Genomic DNA, 21,268 nt, shown 5'->3' on the forward strand with positions numbered 1-21,268 from the left:
GAAACCACCTGAATACATCACAAGTTCACCTCAAGGTTTGGTATCTTCTCACCTCAAAAAGTCGAAGTACATTCTCAAACCAAATGCGGTCCAGATTAGAGGTCCTTGATTTACAGGGATGACTTTTATTTGGTGAAACATGGTTGGGTAATTTGATGGAACATGTTATCCTTCCAATATTATGTATTTTGTTAGCTAATCATATTTTTTATGTTTCTTGCAGCCTGTTCGTGATCATTTCAGTCGCGATGCTAATGCAAAGGTTCTTCTGAAACGGGTCCAGGTTTGTGCATCTGTAATGCTTTGTTATTTTGTTTTAGATTAGTTATAAAACACCCTTTCTTTACCTTTTATAACGATGCATCTTTTTCTTCAGCATATCTGATCTTCGTATATGCTTTTTTGTTATGTAGGGTTATAGGGTTACCAGGTGATTACGGAGAAGATTTATTTTCTTCCTTTACAAATTTCAGTCGCGATTCCATTTTTGGTAGATCTTGAAGGCAAATTAAATCGGTAAAACCATACTTTATGCCCTCGAAGTTGCATGGGTTTCTCGTTTCTATCTTTGAAGTTTAAAATTTACGCCAACTATCCTTAAAGTATCAAAAAACAAGTGTTTTCTGTCCTGAAATCAATTTTCTGGCCATTCATCACTGGAAGTTGATTAGCTGGCAATCAGAGATCCAAGCTGGCAATTACATCTCATTATTATAATAATAAAATTTTTCATGTCATTTTCTTTTAAAAAATAAAAAAATTACCAAAAATAAAGCCCTGATTTTATAACCCTAGTTTAGAAGAATTCTGCAGCTCTAGTTTATCTGCATCGTCGTTCTTGACGCTGGCTTATCCACTTTGAAGCTTGCCGTTCTTCTTCCTGTTAGCGTGATGGATTGAGTGAGGTAAGTTCGGATCTCCATTTGGTATTTTCGATTTTCAATCCAAGATGAATGTTGATCATAAGTTTAAGATGATTGTTCATCTAGGAGGGTATTTGGATTTTCAGAATTGGGAATACATAGGGGGAAAAATCATACATGTATGGGTGTTAGAATGGAGGATTGGGGTGGTTCTGAGATGAGTTGGTGGATGAAAAGTTTAGGTGTCGATTTTGTCAATGTTGCCCTTCTGTATTCCAAGCCCTGGAAACCATTCTGTCATGGTTTGAAGTTACTGGAAGATGAAGATGAATACAAAGAGATGGGATGGATTGGAGTGGAATATGGGTATGTGCATGTGTATGTAGACCACACAAACACATACACTTATGATCCAACTTATCCCACTTTACAATATACTGCATATGTGCCCACAGCTTCCACAAATTGTTCCCTACAAGTAAACACCATGCCAATTTCCCATTTGAAAGTTGACATGTCTTTAAGAGGCTTAAAAGTGGGAAAAGATTCATCTTTTTGCATTACATCAACATCATTCTCATCCTCACTAGGTAAGCTTTCCAAATCCTCTTCATCCCATTCCATATCACTCAATCCTCTAACTGAGTCAATGATGGGATCGAATACCTCCTCATTTCCATCTTCATCACTCGAAATGCTATGAAATATTGTCTCAGCCTCAACCTCAATACCTACATCAATGAACCTATCTCCTTCTATCTCATCATCAACCTCTTCAGTTGGAACTTCTCCAATGTCAAAATTAGCATCACTAGAGTCAGAAGGCTTATTAAAGAGTTCTCCAACACCACAACTAAGATCGTGTTGCTGTTCAAGGAAATGTCCGACATTACCCTCATCAGCAAGAGGAGCTTCTTCAAGCTCCTCAATGTCTGTGATCCTCACCATCTCGTATTCAGCAAATTTGGAGTTCTACCAAAGAAACTAAAAGGAATAGAAATAACGATAATGGGTATTACCAAAGATGAACTTCGATGAAGCTACCGTATACTCCGATGAAGCTGCCGTGGATGAATGACGAAGAACCAGTAGCGGACTATAACAAAGAGAAGAATATGGAGTGTTAAGGATTCTCACGTTTCTAGGGCTTTTATTTTGGGTAATTTTTTTATTTTTTAAAAGAAAATGACATGTAAAATTTTATTATTATAATAATGAGATGTAATTGCCAGCTTGGATCTCCGGTTGCCATCTAACCAACTTTCGGTGATGAATGATCGGAAAATTGATTTCGGGACAGAAAACACTTGTTTTTTGAAACTTTAAGGATATTTGGGGCAAATTTTAAACTTCAATAACAAAAACGAGAAACCCGTGCAACTTCGAGGGCATAAAATATGGTTTTGCCCAAATTAAATGATGAAGGTTTTCCTTTGTTTAAGTGATTCAGTTTTTTTTCCTTAAATTTATTTATTGAGACGAATTACACTGTCAAGATGCAATGAAGAGATGGTTATTGAGATAAAAAAAAAAAAAAAAAAAAAACTTTTTGTTACTACTAATATTTTAGCCAGTAAACTGGAGTTGCTCTGTTCTGATTGGTAATTTGATTCTTCTCAAGGTTCATGAAATTTGAAACAGGGAATGATTTATTCTTCTCTAGCTGGTACTACCACAAGCTTGTGAAGTTTAACATGTTCAATTATATTATATGGTCGCAAGTGGTTGCCTAGCAAGTTATTTCATCCACTTGAAGAAGTGGATTTAAAAACAAAGTAGACAATAGTGTTAGGAAGCACGAGTAACTCAACTGACACTCATGTGTTGAGTACGAAACTAGAAGGTAGAAATATGGCTATTGTGATGGGAACATTTTGAAGATGCCATGTCTCTTATTGCTCAAAGCCCCCTCATAATGACTTATTAGAATAAGTGATGAGTTGCCACATGAGATGAATCATATTCTTATTAGAATATGTGATGAGTTGCCACATGAGATGAATCATATTCTTAGGTGGGGTTATTCTTGGATGGGTGTATTGTGTCTTCTTGCATTAACCACCATCTTTTTCAGCATATTCTAATGCTATTGGGTTGGGGCTCAATGCAAAGAAAAAAAAAAGGAAAATTAGGGCCCAATTTTCACTTCTAAAAACATGCGCAAAGATCGAAATCAGACAATCAAGGATCTGTCATTCTGTTTGGTATTTGGTCACCTGATAGCGGGATAGAAGCTTCAATTTCGGGCTCCAATTTCGACTACAACTCTCTTACTAAAAATATGTTAAATCATGAATTAAAATATGTGATTGAGTATTTTTGGTCTTTCATAATGTTAAAATATAATAGATTTTGGAGGAAAAAAAATTTGTAAAACTAAATTCTAAATCCTAAATACTAAAAATTAAACCTTAAACTATAAATACTAATTTCTAACTTTAAAAATATAATATATTATATGTCTGTTTATCAAAAAAAATCTAATATGTCATTTTCACATTATTTAACTTGATTTTTGAGAGAGAATTGGAGTCGAAATTGGAGCAAGGAATTGGAGTCCTCTCATTCCCTGATTGTAGGTAATTCAGTATGATTTTCTCATTCCCTGTTGATGTACATATATTTTACCACATTTTTGTGCTTAAGTGCATTATGTTCTCGGTAATTCTTTATGGAATTAGATTGATATTATTCATGTTCCTTGTATTTTTATGGTAGGAGGAGTTGGAGCAAAGATACGGATCAAAGAGAGGAGTAAATTGCAATTGGAATCATATATAGGACCACTGGAGCACTAATGGCCGCTCGAGCACAAATGACCGCTCAAGCGGCCTAGTATTCCGCTCAAGCGCCCCACAGAGATCGAGCGGAGCTGAAGGTAGCTGCTGCCACAGAAGCTACATCTTTGACCGCTCGAGCAGCCATCACCGCTCGAGCGGAGGTTGACGTAGCAGCTTTCCGAAATACACCAAAATTAGGTTTTTCTGGGACTTTTAAGGATATAAAAGAGGGCGGCCGAGTTGAGGAAACTCTGAACTCTTTTCCTGGGTTTTGAGGCTACAAAGCTCCTTCTCACCAAGCTTTCATAGGGATTCAAGGATCTGAAGGTTTCCTACCCAACAACAACTCCAACAAATCAAGGGGATTTTCTTCAACTCTTTTCCATGATTTCTCTTCTTAGATTTCTTTTCCATGATTTCTCTTCTTAAATTTCTTTTTGATACTTTGAAGATGAGTTGTAACTAAACCTCTTTGCTAGGGCTTGATGTAGCCTAGTATGAATATTGCAAGTATTTCAATTTAATGGATGCATAATTTTGGTTCAAGGATTCATGTTTTTAATTACCATGCTTATAGTCTATTGTTTGTTTGATTGCTTGATCACCAATTGAATGCTCAATTAGATTCATCTAGCTAGGACTAAGGAACGAACCGAATTCACGTGTTTTAGTTGAACTGAAATTAAGGAAATCAATTGTCGACTGCCATGAACAAGGTTTAGGGGATTGATTGGTTGTTATAGTTCTTTAGATCGTAATGAGTTGTTAGCCTTGGGTTAAAAACTGCGAACCGAACAGGATTAATCCATTGTTAATAATATTTGTTGGCACCGCGAACGAACGAACCAACATATTTAAGAAAGAATCAACCCTTGAATCGGAACCATAATTGTGTGTTTGTTAATTGAATGCTTGTGATAGGATTACTAGGTTAAATCATTGCCCTAGTGTTCTTCTCATATTGGTATCACAAAATCTGAATTTTATTTCTTTGTTTTTATTTTATTTTATTACATCAATCATTCTTCTTTTTTCCCCAAATCTCAATCATTCATCACGTTAGGTACATAAATTAGATTAACTAGTCTCCGTGGGATCGACCTCGTACTTGCATACATTGTACTATTCGTAGACTCTTGTGCACTTGCGAGAATTATTACATCAAGTTTTTGGCGCCGTTGCCGGGGACTAGTTTAGTTCAATTGTGTACTTAATTTTTTTTATTTTAATTTCTCAGGTTTATGCAAGGTAGACGCTCTTTGAAAGGAGAGCTACAACCTTACATAGACGACATTGAAAGTTTGTTGAGGAATAAGAATCAAGGTGAAAGTAACGAAGAATCCTCAACCGAAGACAAGAAGATGGCAGCAATAGTTCCAGCTGAAACGATGGGTGATCTTGACATCCCCACTATTCCAGAATCCCCATCTTGCATCGTACTTCCGACGGCAGCTAGGAACTACGAGCTTAAGACTATACACTTTAACATGATGCCTTCTTTTCATGGTCTAAGTTCGGAGGATCCACTTAGTCATATTCGTGAAATTTTTAATATGGTTTCTAGCATGTCTTTGTCTACGGGAGTTACTAAGGAGCACTTGAGGTTGAAGATCTTCCCCTACTCTATGAAGGACAAAGCAAGAACATGGCTCAACAGTTTGAGACCGGGTTCACTGACGACATGGACTGAGGTACAAAATAAATTTTTAGAAAAATTTTTCTCAACTCAGAAAACTGATGCTCTTAGGGATAAGATCATGCAATTTGAACAACAACTTGATGAGTCGTTTTCTGAAGCGTGGGAGAGATTTAATAATTTGTTAACTCAGTGTCCCCATCATGCTTTGCCTTCATTAGTGTTGATGCGCATATTTTATAAAGCACTGACAGTTCCTAGTAAGGCTGCAGTGAATAATTATGCAGGGGGATCTATCAGGAATAAGACTCCAACAGAATGTCAAACTTTGTTTGATAATCTAGCAGTTGAGACCCAACATTCAGAGACGCGAGGTAAGCGAGCTGGTGTTTATGAACTTAATAATTCTGACACTTTTGCACCAAGATCGCAGGTTGACGCCATTGCTAGTAAGTTGGACATGCTTCTAGCAATGAATGGGCATACAATTCAACAAGAGATATGTGCCATATGTCATGTTCCTGGCCATGCCACCATTACATGCCCTCAAGGAGTGGATTTTCCGGAGTTTGTACAAGAACAGGCAAGCATGATGAACTCTTATAACCGGAATCCAAGGTTTGACCCATACTCCAACTCTTATAACCCAGGTTTTCGAGCACATCCAAATTTTTCATGGAAGAATACCCAGAACCAAGCCAATCCACCAACCACCACATTGGAGGACATGGTGCGGCAATTGGCTATTAGTCAACAAAAGTTGGAGGCTCAAGTTGGTCAAATCGCTGAGGCATTAAGCCAAAGGGAAGCTGGAAAATTTCCTAGTCAAACTGTTGTCAATCCGAAGAACAATGAACAAGCCAAGGCCATTCATCTTCGACGTGGTAAGGTTATTAATAATGGTGTTGATGACATTAATGACGTTGTGGATGTAGGTGAAAAAGAACAAGAAGATGTTCAACAAGATGTTGAAAAATCTGAGCCTACTCCACCTGCCACCCATTCTAAGGAAGGCAATACGAGTGTTCTCCATAAGGAAGTCAATCCTTACATGCCACCTATTCCATTCCCGGGTCGTCTTAAGCAAAACAAGCAGGATAAGTATTTCAAAGAAATTTATGATGTGTTGAGTAAAGTTCAAATTAACTTGCCCTTGCTTGATGTGATAGAACAGATTCCGACATATGGGAAATTCTTGAAGAGTTTGAAGACTCATAAGCTAAAGTTTGCACCTAACGAAGGAGTCAAGTTGAATAAGAACGTGAGTGCAATTCTTCAAAGGGACCTTCCACCTAAGTTATCTGATCCAGGTAGCTTTGATATACCCATCACCATTGGCAGCAAGCGACATGGACATGCGATGCTAGATCTTGGAGCAAGCATCAACTTAATGCCATTCTCGGTTTACAAGGAACTTGGAATCCAAGGAATGAAGAAGACTACAGTTCGTCTTGAGCTTGCCGATCGTTCTGTGAGGTATCCTAAAGGTATTGTAGAAGATATTTTGGTTCAAGTAGATAAACTCATTCTTCCTGCAGATTTCATAATTTTAGATACGGAAGAAAGTGGGATGAATGGACATGATGCACCTATACTTCTTGGTCGGCCATTCATGGCAACTGCAGACACATGCATCCGAGTGAAGGACGGTACCTTGACAATGACCGTTTTGGGAGAAACTGTGGAACTTAAAGTGTTTGAAGCTCTCTCTTTTCCTTCTACTTCACTTGATACGTGTTTCTCTATTGATCTAATAGATACGTTGATTACATCTACCTTTGTGCATAATGAAATTACGGATCTTGAACAGGTTTTGATAGGATCACCTAGTGAAGAAGAAGCAATTGAAAGTGTTGGAGCGGTCTTAGAGCACACCAAACCATATCAACCAAGGTACACGCCTCCAATTGAGCCATTGGTGATGAATAAGACAAAGCTCGAACCATCTATCATCTCTCCACCAAAGTTGGAATTAAAACCATTGCCACAACATCTCAAGTATGCATACATAGGTAAAGATGAGACTCTTCCGGTAATTATTGCTACGGATTTGACTAAGGAAGAGGAGAAGAGTCTCATTCAAGTGCTTAAACATCATCAAACGGCTTTGGGATGGACTATTGCTGATATCAAAGGCCTTAGCCCCACCTTGTGCATGCATAGAATTTTAATGGAGGATGAGGTAAGACCATCACGAGAATCACAAAAGAAGACTCAATCCAAACATGAAGGAAGTGGTGAGAGCTGAAGTCCTCAAATTGCTCGATGTGGGGGTGATCTATCCAATTTCGGATAGCAAGTGGGTAAGTCCAGTTCAAGTAGTGCCAAAGAAATCCGGTATCACGGTGGTAAAGAACAAGGATGATGAACTCATTCCTACAAGGATGACTACCGGATGGAGAGTGTGCATTGACTATCGGAAGTTGAATACCGCCACTAGAAAGGATCACTTTCCTCTCCCTTTCATTGATCAAATGCTTGAACGCTTATCGGGTCATTCTCACTATTGTTTTCTTGATGGGTTTTCAGGTTATAATCAAATTCCGATTGCACCTGAGGATCAAGAAAAGACCACCTTCACATGCCCATTCGGTACATTCGCTTATAGAAGGATGCCCTTCGGATTGTGCAATGCCCCCGCTACTTTCCAACGTTGCATGATGGCAATTTTTTCCGACATGGTGGAGCGAATAATTGAGGTATTCATGGATGATTTTTCAGTTTTTGGATCTTCTTTTGATGCATGCCTTGAAAATTTAGCTCTAGTTTTGAAACGATGTCAAGCGACGAATTTAATTTTGAATTGGGAAAAATGTCATTTCATGGTTAGGAGGGGTATCGTGCTAGGACATGTAGTGTCTCACGAGGGGATTGAGGTAGACAAAGCAAAAATTGACTTGATAAAAAATTTACCTTCCCCTACTTCTGTTAAAGGTGTTAGAAGTTTTTTAGGACATGCGGGTTTTTATAGACGTTTCATCAAAGATTTTTCTAAGATCACCAAACCTCTTTGCGATTTATTGGCTAAAGATGCAGTTTTTGATTTTGACAAAGAGTGCTTGGCAGCTTTTAATGTGTTGAAACATGCATTGACCTCGTCTCCTATTATTTCTACTCCCAATTGGTCGTTACCATTTGAGCTTATGTGTGATGCATCTGATTATGCGGTTGGTGCGGTTCTTGGTCAAAAGGATGGTAAGGCGTCCCATGTTATTTATTATGCTAGTCGTACTTTGAATGACGCACAACTGAATTACTCCACCACAGAAAAAGAGTTGTTGGCAGTGGTATTTGCTTTGGAAAAATTTCGTGCTTATCTAGTTGGTTCCAAAGTAATTGTTTATACTGACCATGCGGCTTTAAAGTATTTGTTGAATAAGAAAGATGCCAAGCCTAGGTTGATTCGGTGGATCCTCTTACTTCAAGAGTTCGACTTGGAGATCAAAGATAAAAAGGGTAGTGAGAATGTGGTGGCCGATCACCTATCACGCATTGTGGAAGAAGGATTTTGTCAAGAGAATCAGGTGCCGATCAATGAGACTTTTCCGGATGAACAACTCTTGATTGTCCATTCAAAGGAGCCATGGTATGCTGATTTTGTTAATTATCTTGCTTGTGGCGTACTTCAAGAAGGACTAACTTTTCAGGAAAAGAAGAGATTTTTGGCATCGGTCAAGCACTATTATTGGGAGGATCCTTATTTGTTCAAGCATGGACCCGACCAAATCATTCGCCGGTGCGTTCCTGAAGAAGAACAAGAGAACATTCTACGACATGCACATGATCTTGCTTGTGGTGGACACTTTGGAGCTAAGAAAACAGCTTTAAAAGTGCTCCAATCAGGTTTTTTCTGGCCTACGCTTTTTAAAGATGCATTCCACTTTTGTGCTAGATGTAATAGTTGTCAAAGGTCGGGAAATATTGGTAGAAGGAATGAAATGCCTTTGAATAGCATTCTTGTGGTTGAGATGTTTGATGTGTGGGGTATTGATTTTATGGGCCCGTTTCCCCCTTCTTATGGCTACACTTATATCCTTGTAGCAGTGGATTACGTCTCTAAATGGGTTGAAGCCCTAGCTACTAGGACCAATGACCATAGGGTTGTTCTTACATTCCTTAAGGATATGATTTTTACTAGATTTGGAACCCCTAGGGCCATTATTAGTGATGGTGGTAGTCATTTTTGCAATAAGCCTTTTGAAGCCTTGTTAAAAAAATACAACATCACTCACAAAATAGCCACCCCATACCATCCTCAAACATCGGGTCAAGTGGAAGTTAGCAATAGGGAGATCAAACGAATTTTGGAGAAAACTGTCAACTCCACTAGGAAAGATTGGGCTATTAAGCTTAATGATGCTTTGTGGGCATATCGGACAGCTTTTAAAACACCGATTGGTATGAGTCCTTATCGTCTTGTGTTTGGAAAAGCATGTCACTTGCCTATGGAACTCGAGCACCGGGCGTATTGGGCTATAAAGAAATTAAATTTTGATATACAAGCTGCAGGTGCAGAAAGAAAGTTACAACTCAACGAGTTAGAGGAGCTCCGTCTTGAAGCTTATGAAAATGCAAAGCTCTACAAGGAACGCACTAAGGCAGCACATGACAAATTGATTCAGCCAAAAGAACTTACCGAAGGTATGCGTGTTTTATTATATAATTCTCGATTTCGTTTGTTTCCGGGTAAATTAAATTCTAGATGGACGGGACCATTTGAGGTCATGAAAGTTTTTCCTTATGGTGCGGTGGAAATTCGGAATCCGAGAGATGGTAGCACGTTCAAGGTGAATGGGCAACGAGTGAAGCCATTTTTAACTGACTCTCTCACAGATGTTGACATTGGTGTCGTAGTTGATCAAGTCCCAAATCTAACACCATAGTCAAAGAAGTTTCGTCTTGCCAAGACATTAAATAAGGCGCTTGGTGGGAGGCAACCCACCCGGTAAATTCGTTCCTTTTATTGTATATTATTTTAATTCATCCCACACTGAATTGAATTGCTATTTGTGCATCAAATGCAAAAAGAAAAAGTTGTGCCAAAGTGCTGGATTGAAACAATTTTCTGGAGCAACTCAGGACGAACCAGAATGTTTGCCATATATGTGCAGAAAGATACGGATGTCTAGTTTCTGCATAAGTTTACGGTTCGTGAATCCGAGCTCAGATGAAGGAGAAATTGATGATTTTACAACAGCTGTGCAGTGCAGAATTCTACGCAGTAATTACTTCCCGAATGTTTTCGCAGTCAGGTTGTATCGCTCTAACTCAGTACTTTGTCTTCGCGTTATTTTTCACATTATTCCATGCACTGAGGACATTGCATAATTCAAGTGTGGGGGTGAGAATAGCTTGTTTTGAAGAAAAAAAAAAATTAGTTCCTTCCAATGCGATGATGAGACATAAATTGTTTAGGTCTAAAATTAGTTTGTTAGTAAATAGAATTTTCATGAGAATTGAGCTTGAATTACAATTTTCATGGGCCGATGTTAACATGATATGTTGATTGAGAAAGAAGCATATTTGGACTTGATGTAGACTTGCATAATTACCCTTGTGAGTTTTGTGCCTATATGATTGATACATTATGCATATCAATCCAATTTCTTTCTTGTGTGCTCTCATGATTACATGTTTCTCTAGAACTTGCTTTAAACCTTTTTGAGACTATATTGATACATGTGATAACATGAATATGATTGAGGCATTAGGATGATACCATTATAGCCAAATTGCCTATATCCTAGTGTATTTATTCACTAGAAAGCCCTTTGAGCCTAAATAAGCCTTTTTATTCATGAAACTTATCTACTAGACCCTTTAACCCGAAAAACAATTATTTACCTTATTCTAAGGGATTAGTAGAGCATACCATGAGATTTTTCAAGTGTTGATGGTGTTCAAGTATGTTGAGTTTGATAATGAAAAGAATTAAGTGTGGGGGAGTTCTTATTTGTTTTGGGATGTTATTTGGTTGAGAATAAATGTGATGTGGAACACATGTGTATTAATGAGTCGAAAAAGAAAAAAAAAAGAAAAAAAAAAAGAAGTTTATGTGCATAATTCAAGAAATCTTGAAGTTCTGAAAAATTGGTGGAGTATTGAATATTGAGAATGAAGATTGGGCCGACAAGATGAGATATGCCCTAATTTTTGTGTGCTTTACTAGTTCTTTAGAAATTTTGTGATTTCCTATACCACTTTTTCTCTTTACCTTCACCTTTGACCCCATTACAACCTTGAATAAAGACCTCTTGATTCATGAAGTTACATGTTTTTAATAGTGTAGAATGGGTGGACAAGCAAGCATATGGTAGGACTATTTTCATGAGATTAATTGAGTGCAAACACTTTACTCCCACTAAATTGAGTGAATCTTGAGAGTATTCCTGGTGAGAAGTTGAAATTGAGTTTGAATGTGCACTATTTCAATTGAGATATGTTGTGTTGATGTTGGCCTAATTCTATACATATATATTTGAGCATGATTCTTTGTGATATTCTTTAGCTAATGGCCAGTTTATAAGACATTTTTGGTGCTTGAGCGAGATTGGAAGGACTATTTTAAATGTTTGTGGGTACCGTTCTGGTAAACCCTCACGAGACTATAACTCGTCCACTAGGGACACCTAGGGGTTTAAAGGCTTGTGTCACATGCTGAGTGCCACCGCGATTCCTGCGAAAGTGAGTTAGTTTTTTTTATTTTAATTTTGTTTTACTCGAGGACGAGCAAAAGCTAAGTGTGGGGGTATTTGATGTACATATATTTTACCACATTTTTGTGCTTAAGTGCATTATGTTCTCGGTAATTCTTTATGGAATTAGATTGATATTATTCATGTTCCTTGTATTTTTATGGTAGGAGGAGTTGGAGCAAAGATACGGATCAAAGAGAGGAGTAAATTGCAATTGGAATCATATATAGGACCACTGGAGCACTAATGGCCGCTCGAGCACAAATGACCGCTCAAGCGGCCTAGTATTCCGCTCAAGCGCCCCACAGAGATCGAGCGGAGCTGAAGGTAGCTGCTGCCACAGAAGCTACATCTTTGACCGCTCGAGCAGCCATCACCGCTCGAGCGGAGGTTGACGTAGCAGCTTTCCGAAATACACCAAAATTAGGTTTTTCTGGGACTTTTAAGGATATAAAAGAGGGCGGCCGAGTTGAGGAAACTCTGAACTCTTTTCCTGGGTTTTGAGGCTACAAAGCTCCTTCTCACCAAGCTTTCATAGGGATTCAAGGATCTGAAGGTTTCCTACCCAACAACAACTCCAACAAATCAAGGGGATTTTCTTCAACTCTTTTCCATGATTTCTCTTCTTAGATTTCTTTTCCATGATTTCTCTTCTTAAATTTCTTTTTGATACTTTGAAGATGAGTTGTAACTAAACCTCTTTGCTAGGGCTTGATGTAGCCTAGTATGAATATTGCAAGTATTTCAATTTAATGGATGCATAATTTTGGTTCAAGGATTCATGTTTTTAATTACCATGCTTATAGTCTATTGTTTGTTTGATTGCTTGATCACCAATTGAATGCTCAATTAGATTCATCTAGCTAGGACTAAGGAACGAACCGAATTCACGTGTTTTAGTGGAACTGAAATTAAGGAAATCAATTGTCGACTGCCATGAACAAGGTTTAGGGGATTGATTGGTTGTTATAGTTCTTTAGATCGTAATGAGTTGTTAGCCTTGGGTTAAAAACTGCGAACCGAACAGGATTAATCCATTGTTAATAATATTTGTTGGCACCGCGAACGAACGAACCAACATATTTAAGAAAGAATCAACCCTTGAATCGGAACCATAATTGTGTGTTTGTTAATTTAATGCTTGTGATAGGATTACTAGGTGAAATCATTGCCCTAGTGTTCTTCTCATATTGGTATCACAAAATCTGAATTTTATTTCTTTGTTTTTATTTTATTTTATTACATCAATCATTCTTCTTTTTTCCCCAAATCTCAATCATTCATCACGTTAGGTACATAAATTAGATTAACTAGTCTCCGTGGGATCGACCTCGTACTTGCATACATTGTACTATTCGTAGACTCTTGTGCACTTGCGAGAATTATTACATCACATGTGACCACTTGTATTTAATCAGAATATTGGGCTTTAACCTTTTTTAATCTAGTTCACTGGTATAATTCATAAAGTTGATGATCAATTCAAAGAAATTGAAAAAAGGGCTTCAATGGAGCTTAAAAGGAATAAATTCCTGGGTCACCACCAGCATCTTAACTTGTATTGTTGGGTCATCTGGATCTACAAAAGTTGGACTAAAACAGAGATCTTGCAGAGTACTCTTCCAACTGAACAAATTCCACCCAAATTGAAACTTCCAATCCCTTTTTGACTCTAGAAGAGATGACACAACTTTAGTACAGATGATTTGCTGTCCCCAGATAGCTTTGGTGGTCTTCTAACAAAACTGTGTTAAGGCTTTCTACTCAGTAAAATGAGAGAAGTAGTAAAAATAAAAATGAAATGGGCATCAAGAATGGTTTGGCAATGAATGCCGCTGTATGAGCTTTAGAATTGTCAGGGGGCAATGGAGGGGTCATTCCGGGATTGAAACCTCCGGCAGTGCCGCCGCCATACATTGGAGTAGTAGTTCCTGGTGGTGTTAGGACATTTGGGTTGTTTGCAGCCGTAGTTGGTGTTGACGGCGCAGCGATCCCTCCCGCCGTACTGTTATTATATGTATTCATGAATCAAGCAATTAGAAAGAATTATGAAAACACAAGCTAATTGAACACCGAGCTTCCAAAAAGAATTACGCTTACGACCAAATGAGAAAGTGACAAAAAAACACAAACAAATGGTTCCAAGAATGGGTTCGAAGTCTTTTTCCAGAATTATTAGTTCTTATCCGAATTCCAATATCAGACAAGACAAAAATAATAATAATAATAATAATAATAATGTGTTTATTATATTTGACTATTTCACATGTCATACAGATTTGAGGTAAAAAAATCGGCCACCACGCGAGAGTAGGACTACGTAGATCTACATTACACGGACCTTACCACCACTATGAAACTTCTTTAATCCTAACAAATGCTTATTGAATGTAACACTTATTCGCTTTAGAAAAAAATGGCAAAGCTCCCAGCATAAATCTTACACCGTAAGGGTTCCATTCAGACTGAACAAAAATTGTCTCATGACAGGGACATAGAACTAGAGCATTTTTTAAAACTATGAAGTGGCACTAATCTTTAGGCGATCATGTCCGTTCGATCGCAATCACATGACTAGACAGCACAAGTAATTGAGCATTTTCAAACCCGAGTTGAAAAGAGACAACAAACATTTTTGAACACTAAAATCAAAATCAGTCAAACAAAATCGTAACTAACAAACAGGGAGGGAAGAGAATAAGAGACCAAGAAGCCAAGGGACACGTGTCATGCACCCACTTAACCATCACCCTACAAGTTGGTCAAACACGTCTCTCAATACAGTCACATCAACAAAACACATATCCCAATATAGCCACATCAACAAAACACAAATTCCTATACATTTTTCCTTCCCACCCGACATGAAGGCCAACAAATTCTCATTCTCTTCATATTGTCCACAATAAAACTACACCAAAACACTATCTTCCAATACAGCCACATCAGTAAAACACAAAACCCAATACAACCATATCAGCAAAACACAAAACCTCATACATATTTATTGGCTCAGATAAAATAATATCATTGCAAGTGCTTTTAGGACTAAATCATTGGGTTTTAGCTGCTTATTATCAATAAATTATCAAAGTTGAACAGGATTAAAAAGAGCCCATTTACTTGTAGATGAAGAAAGAAACTATTTTTAACATAAAAAATAAAAACATGTTTGTCTTTTTTTAAAAAAAAAATAATTTCTAGGACAGAGAGTGGTGAAGAACAGAGGCCTACCTTGCTGAAGATGGGTATACACAAGATCCATAACCTACACTCCAAAACAACCCAAAAATAAACAAACAAAAACAAAATCAACAAAACCAAATATATGAAATAGAGAGAGAGAGAGAGGAAGAGGACTGACTGGGGTCAGTTTTGGCAACAGTGGCAGTGCCAGAGAAGTCACAGGAGCCAGCAGCCATGGCCTTTCTCTGGAAGAAGCTGTTGAAGGCATAAGAGGCGTGGGCCTGGATGGTGTTGGGGAGATAGCAGAGCCCATTGGGCTGAATCGGAGTGCAGTCGGCCCCGGACCAACAAGCATAGTCCAACGCCGTCTGCAGGGCCTGGTAGCTAGCATCACTTCTGGCCACGCACCAGTTACCCTCCGCCGATGAGACTAATGTACTGCCAATGATGGCTATGAACAAGGAGGAGACTACTAGCATTAGCTGCTGCTGCTCTGCCATGGAAGATACCCCACTCAGTGAGTTGTTATAGTGAGATTGTGAGCTTTGCAGCTAAAAAGCATGAGAGAGAGAAAGTCCAGAGCTAATATGAAGAGTGGGGGCTCTTATCTTTTTTTCACTTTTTCTCTTTTTCTTTTTCTTTTGGAGTGGAATGGAATAGAATAGAATGTATGGCTAAATAAATATAGGGAAAATTCCAGGGTGACACCATTTATGAAACTTTTGGACATTTAAGTCCAGTCTAAAAAATTTTATCTCTTGAAGGTATTATTAGTATGCTAATTATTTTCTTATCCTTGTCTTATCCACCAATTCATCAATGGTATTGAGCAAAATCCTTTTTTGACTCTGTGCCAATAATTCTACTATTATTAGTGACTAATAAAGGAATTATTTCTTCATATTCATAGAGATAGGGGATAGAATTCACATGGATATAGTGAGTCTCGCCTGGGCTGCTTTAATGATAATCTTTACATTTTCCCTTTCACTCGTAGTTTGGGGAAGAAGTGGGCTCTAGAGTCGAGGGACTACGAATTGAAGAATCAAACTGCATCAATTGTTTGGCAAAGATTTCACTCTTATTCATATTTATTTAATTTTAGATAAATGTTACTATTTTAAAACAATAATATTGGTCGGCCAGTGTTACTATTTGAAAAAAACTTTAGATCCGATCGATTTCAGTGGTGCTTCGCCATACCGCCATCACAGTTGGACCCCCCTCATTGAAGCACACAATACCCAGCCAAGTACGGCCCAAAACGGCCATTGGATATGACCGTTTTAAAACAGTAACATTGGTGGTCAATGTTACTATTTCAAAACAGTAACATTGGTCGACCAATGTTACTATTTGGAAAAAACTTTAAATCCGGTCTATTTTGGCGACGGTTCATCATATCACGATCACAGTTGGACTCCCCTCTTTGAAGCACACAATGCCCAGTCAAGTACGGCTCAAAACGGCCATCGGATATGGCTGTTTTAAAATAGTAACATTGGTCGGTCAATGTTACTATTTCAAAACAGTAACATTGGTCGGCCAGTGTTACTATTTCAAAGCAGTAACATTGGTCGGCCAATATTACTATTTAGAAAAAACTTCAGATCCGATCGATTTCGACGACAATTCGCAACATCACCATCATCATTGGACTCCCCTCATAGAGATGCATTATGCCCAGTCATATTTGGACCAAAACCACAACCATAAAAAGAGATGAGAGAGAGAAAGATGTAATAAAGAGAGAGATGCAGTAAAGAGAGATGCAGTGGGAGATAAAAAGTTATTGTGATGAGAGAGAGATGCAGTAGAGAGAGAAAGTTTGTTGTGATGAGAGAGAGATGCAGTCGAGCGAGAAAGTTGCTATGAGATAAGAGAGAGATGTAACATATAAAAAAAGTAACAAGAGAGAAATCATATTAGATCTAATCATCTATGAAAAAAGGGCAAAAAAGGAATAATATAAAATTTAAATGATTTGAATATTATAAAAAATAACAAAGAACTTATGAGGGATACAATTTTTTAGATTGAACCTAGACTTTCAACAGTTTTGAAAGTGGTATTAATATGTCATTTTCCAATAAATATTTTATAATGTCTTCGATTTCCATATGAACTTAAAATGGATGTTCCGGGCCCATTAAATTGATGTTCCGGGCCTTGTAGCCCAATAGTCACATACAGTACTCATTTCGTAGCTTTGGTCTTTGTGGAGATGGAAGAGGTGGAGTGGTTTTACATTGGCAATATTATAAAATTGCTGCTCCATTTGTTTTATGGAAATCAAAATAACTACAAAAACGTCAGTTTATGATGTTGGACCCCCCAACGTCAATGTAGCCATGCCGAGTAGAGAGAGTATATGCGCCATGGTATTCTCTAACTTATAATTGTAAGTTGTAGATATGAGACATGGAGTGTGTCTCACTTGAGCATTTCTGAGAAGCAACATCCATTTTTTTTAATAGCATTGAGAAATACGTTTCTCATTAGAATCGAACATTGGACATACATATGTCTAACCTAGTTGATTGTCAACAGATCCACCTCTCGTTGGTGAGAAGCTTATATTGATGATACTTAGTGGCTACGAATTCATGTAGACGACAAGAGGATGGTTAAATACACCGTTGTTTTTGTTAAATACAATACCACGTTAAATACACCACAACATCAATTTAAAATATATGCGTTTTTTATAAATACACTACACTAAATTTATTATTATACCCTTAATTATTTTGATTAAAGAGAGAAGATGTTAGAACATAACTTGAGAGAAAGAGGTGTCTTTTCAACCTAGATCATTTTTCATCTTCAATGAACTTGCAAGAAATCACATGTTTTTGATGAACCCAAGAAGAATAGCTCTAATTGAGTACTGAAACATTCTTTGCAAGTTTACTTACATGAATGCCTAGGACATAAGCATCAAGGAAATTTCCACTTTCATAGAAAATAATTATCGCTGATACCATAGAAACCACCCCCAATACAGATTGAGCATTCTCGAAGTTTCCATAATCCAATACAGAAAAAGCACCTGATCAACCCTCCTACCAAGCGGGTTTAGGAGTTGAATGATCAATTGAAGAGGATAAAGATTTTAATAGGTGGGTTTTAAGTTTCAAATATGTAGATAAAGATTCCCCACTGCGAATGAACTTGATGATCGACAGAATTTAGTATTGTATTTAACATCAAGTCCTTCTTAAAAATTGGGTTTTTAGTCATTTTGTAAAAGAGTATTATTGTCCAAAAGTTACACAAATTTTAAGGTGGAGTATTTAACAAAACTAACGGTGCATTTAACTGTTTCCACACAACAAAGGCTCTGTTTAGTAAGTCGGATAAATAAGATGATTTAATTATTTTAAATTAAAATAGTCCAATTTAATGTTTGGCGCAATCCAGAAATGAGATGTAACTCGCCTCTAATATTATCCTCTCATCTCATTTTAGCACAAAAATAATCTCTCCTACTTCCCAACTTCTTTTTAGTTTTAGCTTCTTTGTTAGACTTTGTAAAATTTTACTATCAATAAAGTTTTTTTTTTTTGTTTTATAAAAGAAATAAATTACATTTTATAATAAAAAAATAGAGATAAATCTCTCACTTAAAAGTTTTGTTCCAATAGACAATCAAATAATTTTTGTTCCATAAGGTCCACAAAGATTAAAACAATACTGCATAAAAGATCAAAAGTTATAAACATTTATTTTATTGACAGAAATACCATCATCTTCACCATTCGACACTTAAATGGGATCTTCCTCCTACAGTGGCTATTCCGGCTAGCCAATGAATAGGGATGGTGCGCCTAAGTCTGGGTTACACTCCTATGGTGATTGCTTGCGGTGGTGGGGTCTCCGATGCTTCTATTTAGTGGGTTGCGGCCTTCATTGGTGGTCGAACGAAAGTGGTTCAACCTATGAGATCTGCTAATTTTGACCTGTTGATATATATATGTTATATGTTTGTTATTTGTTATATGTTTTCAATATATAATATATGTTTATTGTGGATATCTTATTTCTACTATGGAGGAGGAAAATTAGGTGTGGTAGATATGAGAAGTTAGTAGACAACAATAGGAATAATGTAATGCTGCATCTTTTTTTATGATATTTTTTGTTGAATTTTTATGACCATATTCATGAACAAATAATTTTTCATTGTGAAAGATAATAATTTTTTTTTAATTTTGTATTGTTGATGATATATGTTATTTTTTTAGACAAATAAGACTGACTTGGTTTAATTTTTTTTTTCATGCCTAGGAGGGGGAAGACCCACAAAAAACAAACACAAAACTACTCAATTATTCTCAAGACTCGTTTAAGCTGAGAGACCCTAATGATATCATCCCTGATCAATTCCACCATATCGCTAGGAGGAACCCGAATAACACGAACTCCTCGATCATAATCAAGAGCCCTAGTCGCTAAAAAATCCGCACAATGATTCCGCTTTCTATATATGTGGCAAACTCGAACCTCCCAATTCTTACACAAGAGAAAATAGCACTCATCAATCAGATTCAATACACCCGGATTAGGAGCTATCGCACCTTGCAACCATGAAGCAACAAGAAGAGAGTCCATCTCAAGGACAACATGTCAAAAACCTTCCTCCCAAGAAATTTTCAAACCTTGGAGCACTGCCCAAAGTTCAGTAGCAGCAACACCACAAATCCCAATATATATCATATAGTCCACCTGCCACCTTCCCCTAAAATCTCTAATCAAACCTCCCCCTCCAGCTTGCCTAGTCCGCCCTTTGCAACAACCATCTATATTCAAAGTAACCCAATTAGTAGGTGGAGGACTCCATCCCACAAGCTTCAATTCTTTATACCCCCTGCTACCATGCACTTGAGAATGAAAACTAAAGGATCTCAAAACCTCTTCATGATACCTCTTAACTCGATCAAGTTTAGCTGCCAATGGAGGACAGTTACCACGAAAAATCCTCTCATTTCTCCACATCCATATCCAACGCACTGTAATAACAAAAAGAGTAGCCCAACTATTTGAGTCATGACAAGTAAGCTTCCCACTCAAATTATGGACTATCCATGCCTGAGTATGCATCTCCTTTTGAATATGAATCTCACAACTAGGAAACAACTTTTCCCACACACAAGCAGCCAACGGACAATGTCTAAGGACATGATTAACATCTTCAATCGAGCTCGGACAATACGAGCAGTGGGGATTACTCGTAAAATATCTTCTAAACCTTTCCTTATTACACATAATTTGCTACAAATTTACTTGCCAAAGGAAAACACGTATACATTGCGGAACTTCAACTCTCCAAATTAATCTCCAAGCACCATTAAATGTTTGAGTTCTACACCCAGCAGCCGCATAATAGGCACTAGACACCAATAAGTATCGACTTCTAGACAAACTCCAAAAATTCTTATCCAAGCACTCATCATCCATCCTTAAAATAAATACTGCTAATTGGAGTTTGATTGATTGAGGGATCAACTCGTCCAGCTCTTCCCACCTTCAACCATCGCTACCTGTCCAATAACTCTCCACAGTCCTATACATGTCCACCAGGCCAATCTCTTGTACACACAGGTCAATTAACGGAGAGTCTCCAAGCCAAATATCTAACCAAAATAGAGTTTGCTTCCCATTTCGAACGAGCTTCTTCATTCCTTGATTTAAGATAGGATTCACAGAAACTAACCCACGCCACAAGTTTGAAGACCTTTGTTTCACCTCAAACTTGGAAACACAAACACCTCGCTTCATGTACTTACTAGAAACAACCTGAGCCCACCAACTCTTCTTCTCGTGAATAAGACCCACCCTACCTTTGCCAAAAAAGCTTGATTCATTTGTTGCATTCTCCTAATTCCCAACCCCCCAGCCTCAATTGGTTTAGTAATCTGCTCCCAATTCACGATATGGACTTGTCGTTTCTCCTCATTACCTCCCCATAAAAAACGACAAACTACCTTCTCAATATGTAAACACAACTCTTTTGGTAATAAAGCAGTTTGCATAACATACATTGGAATCGCCATCAAAACTGTCTTCGCTAAAGTAATACGACCTGCTAGCGAAAGGTACTTAGTC

The 21,268-nt window shown here is 37.6% G+C and overlaps 2 protein-coding genes and 1 non-coding gene across 3 annotated transcripts; 1 reads left to right on the plus strand and 2 right to left on the minus strand.

The window, feature by feature from the left end:
• The first annotated feature begins 1,897 nt into the window (after nt 1–1,897).
• On the plus strand, nt 1,898–11,034 carry LOC120014188. The gene is made up of 6 exons (XM_038866108.1): nt 1,898–1,983; nt 2,096–2,172; nt 2,505–2,577; nt 4,881–5,334; nt 5,473–7,430; nt 7,489–11,034. Exons 1-6 carry the CDS (start codon nt 1,898–1,900, stop codon nt 10,160–10,162), a joined length of 5,322 nt encoding a protein of 1,773 aa, XP_038722036.1. The 3' UTR covers nt 10,163–11,034.
• On the minus strand, nt 5,381–5,488 carry LOC120015793. Its single transcript, XR_005471815.1, has one exon. It is a non-coding gene; the product is annotated as a small nucleolar RNA R71 (small nucleolar RNA).
• Nucleotides 11,035–13,543: 2,509 nt separating the features above from the next.
• LOC120015292 (PLASMODESMATA CALLOSE-BINDING PROTEIN 3-like) lies at nt 13,544–15,753 on the minus strand. The gene is made up of 3 exons (XM_038867649.1): nt 15,339–15,753; nt 15,209–15,242; nt 13,544–13,979 (listed from the first exon to the last, which is right to left on the minus strand). The coding sequence occupies exons 1-3, from the start codon at nt 15,658–15,660 to the stop codon at nt 13,739–13,741; spliced, it is 597 nt and encodes a 198-aa protein (XP_038723577.1). The 5' UTR covers nt 15,661–15,753; the 3' UTR covers nt 13,544–13,738.
• Nucleotides 15,754–21,268: the final 5,515 nt, after the last annotated feature.

The sequence above is a fragment of the Tripterygium wilfordii genome, chromosome 14 (assembly GCF_013401445.1).
Source record: "Tripterygium wilfordii isolate XIE 37 chromosome 14, ASM1340144v1, whole genome shotgun sequence".
Lineage (NCBI taxonomy): Eukaryota > Viridiplantae > Streptophyta > Magnoliopsida > Celastrales > Celastraceae > Tripterygium > Tripterygium wilfordii.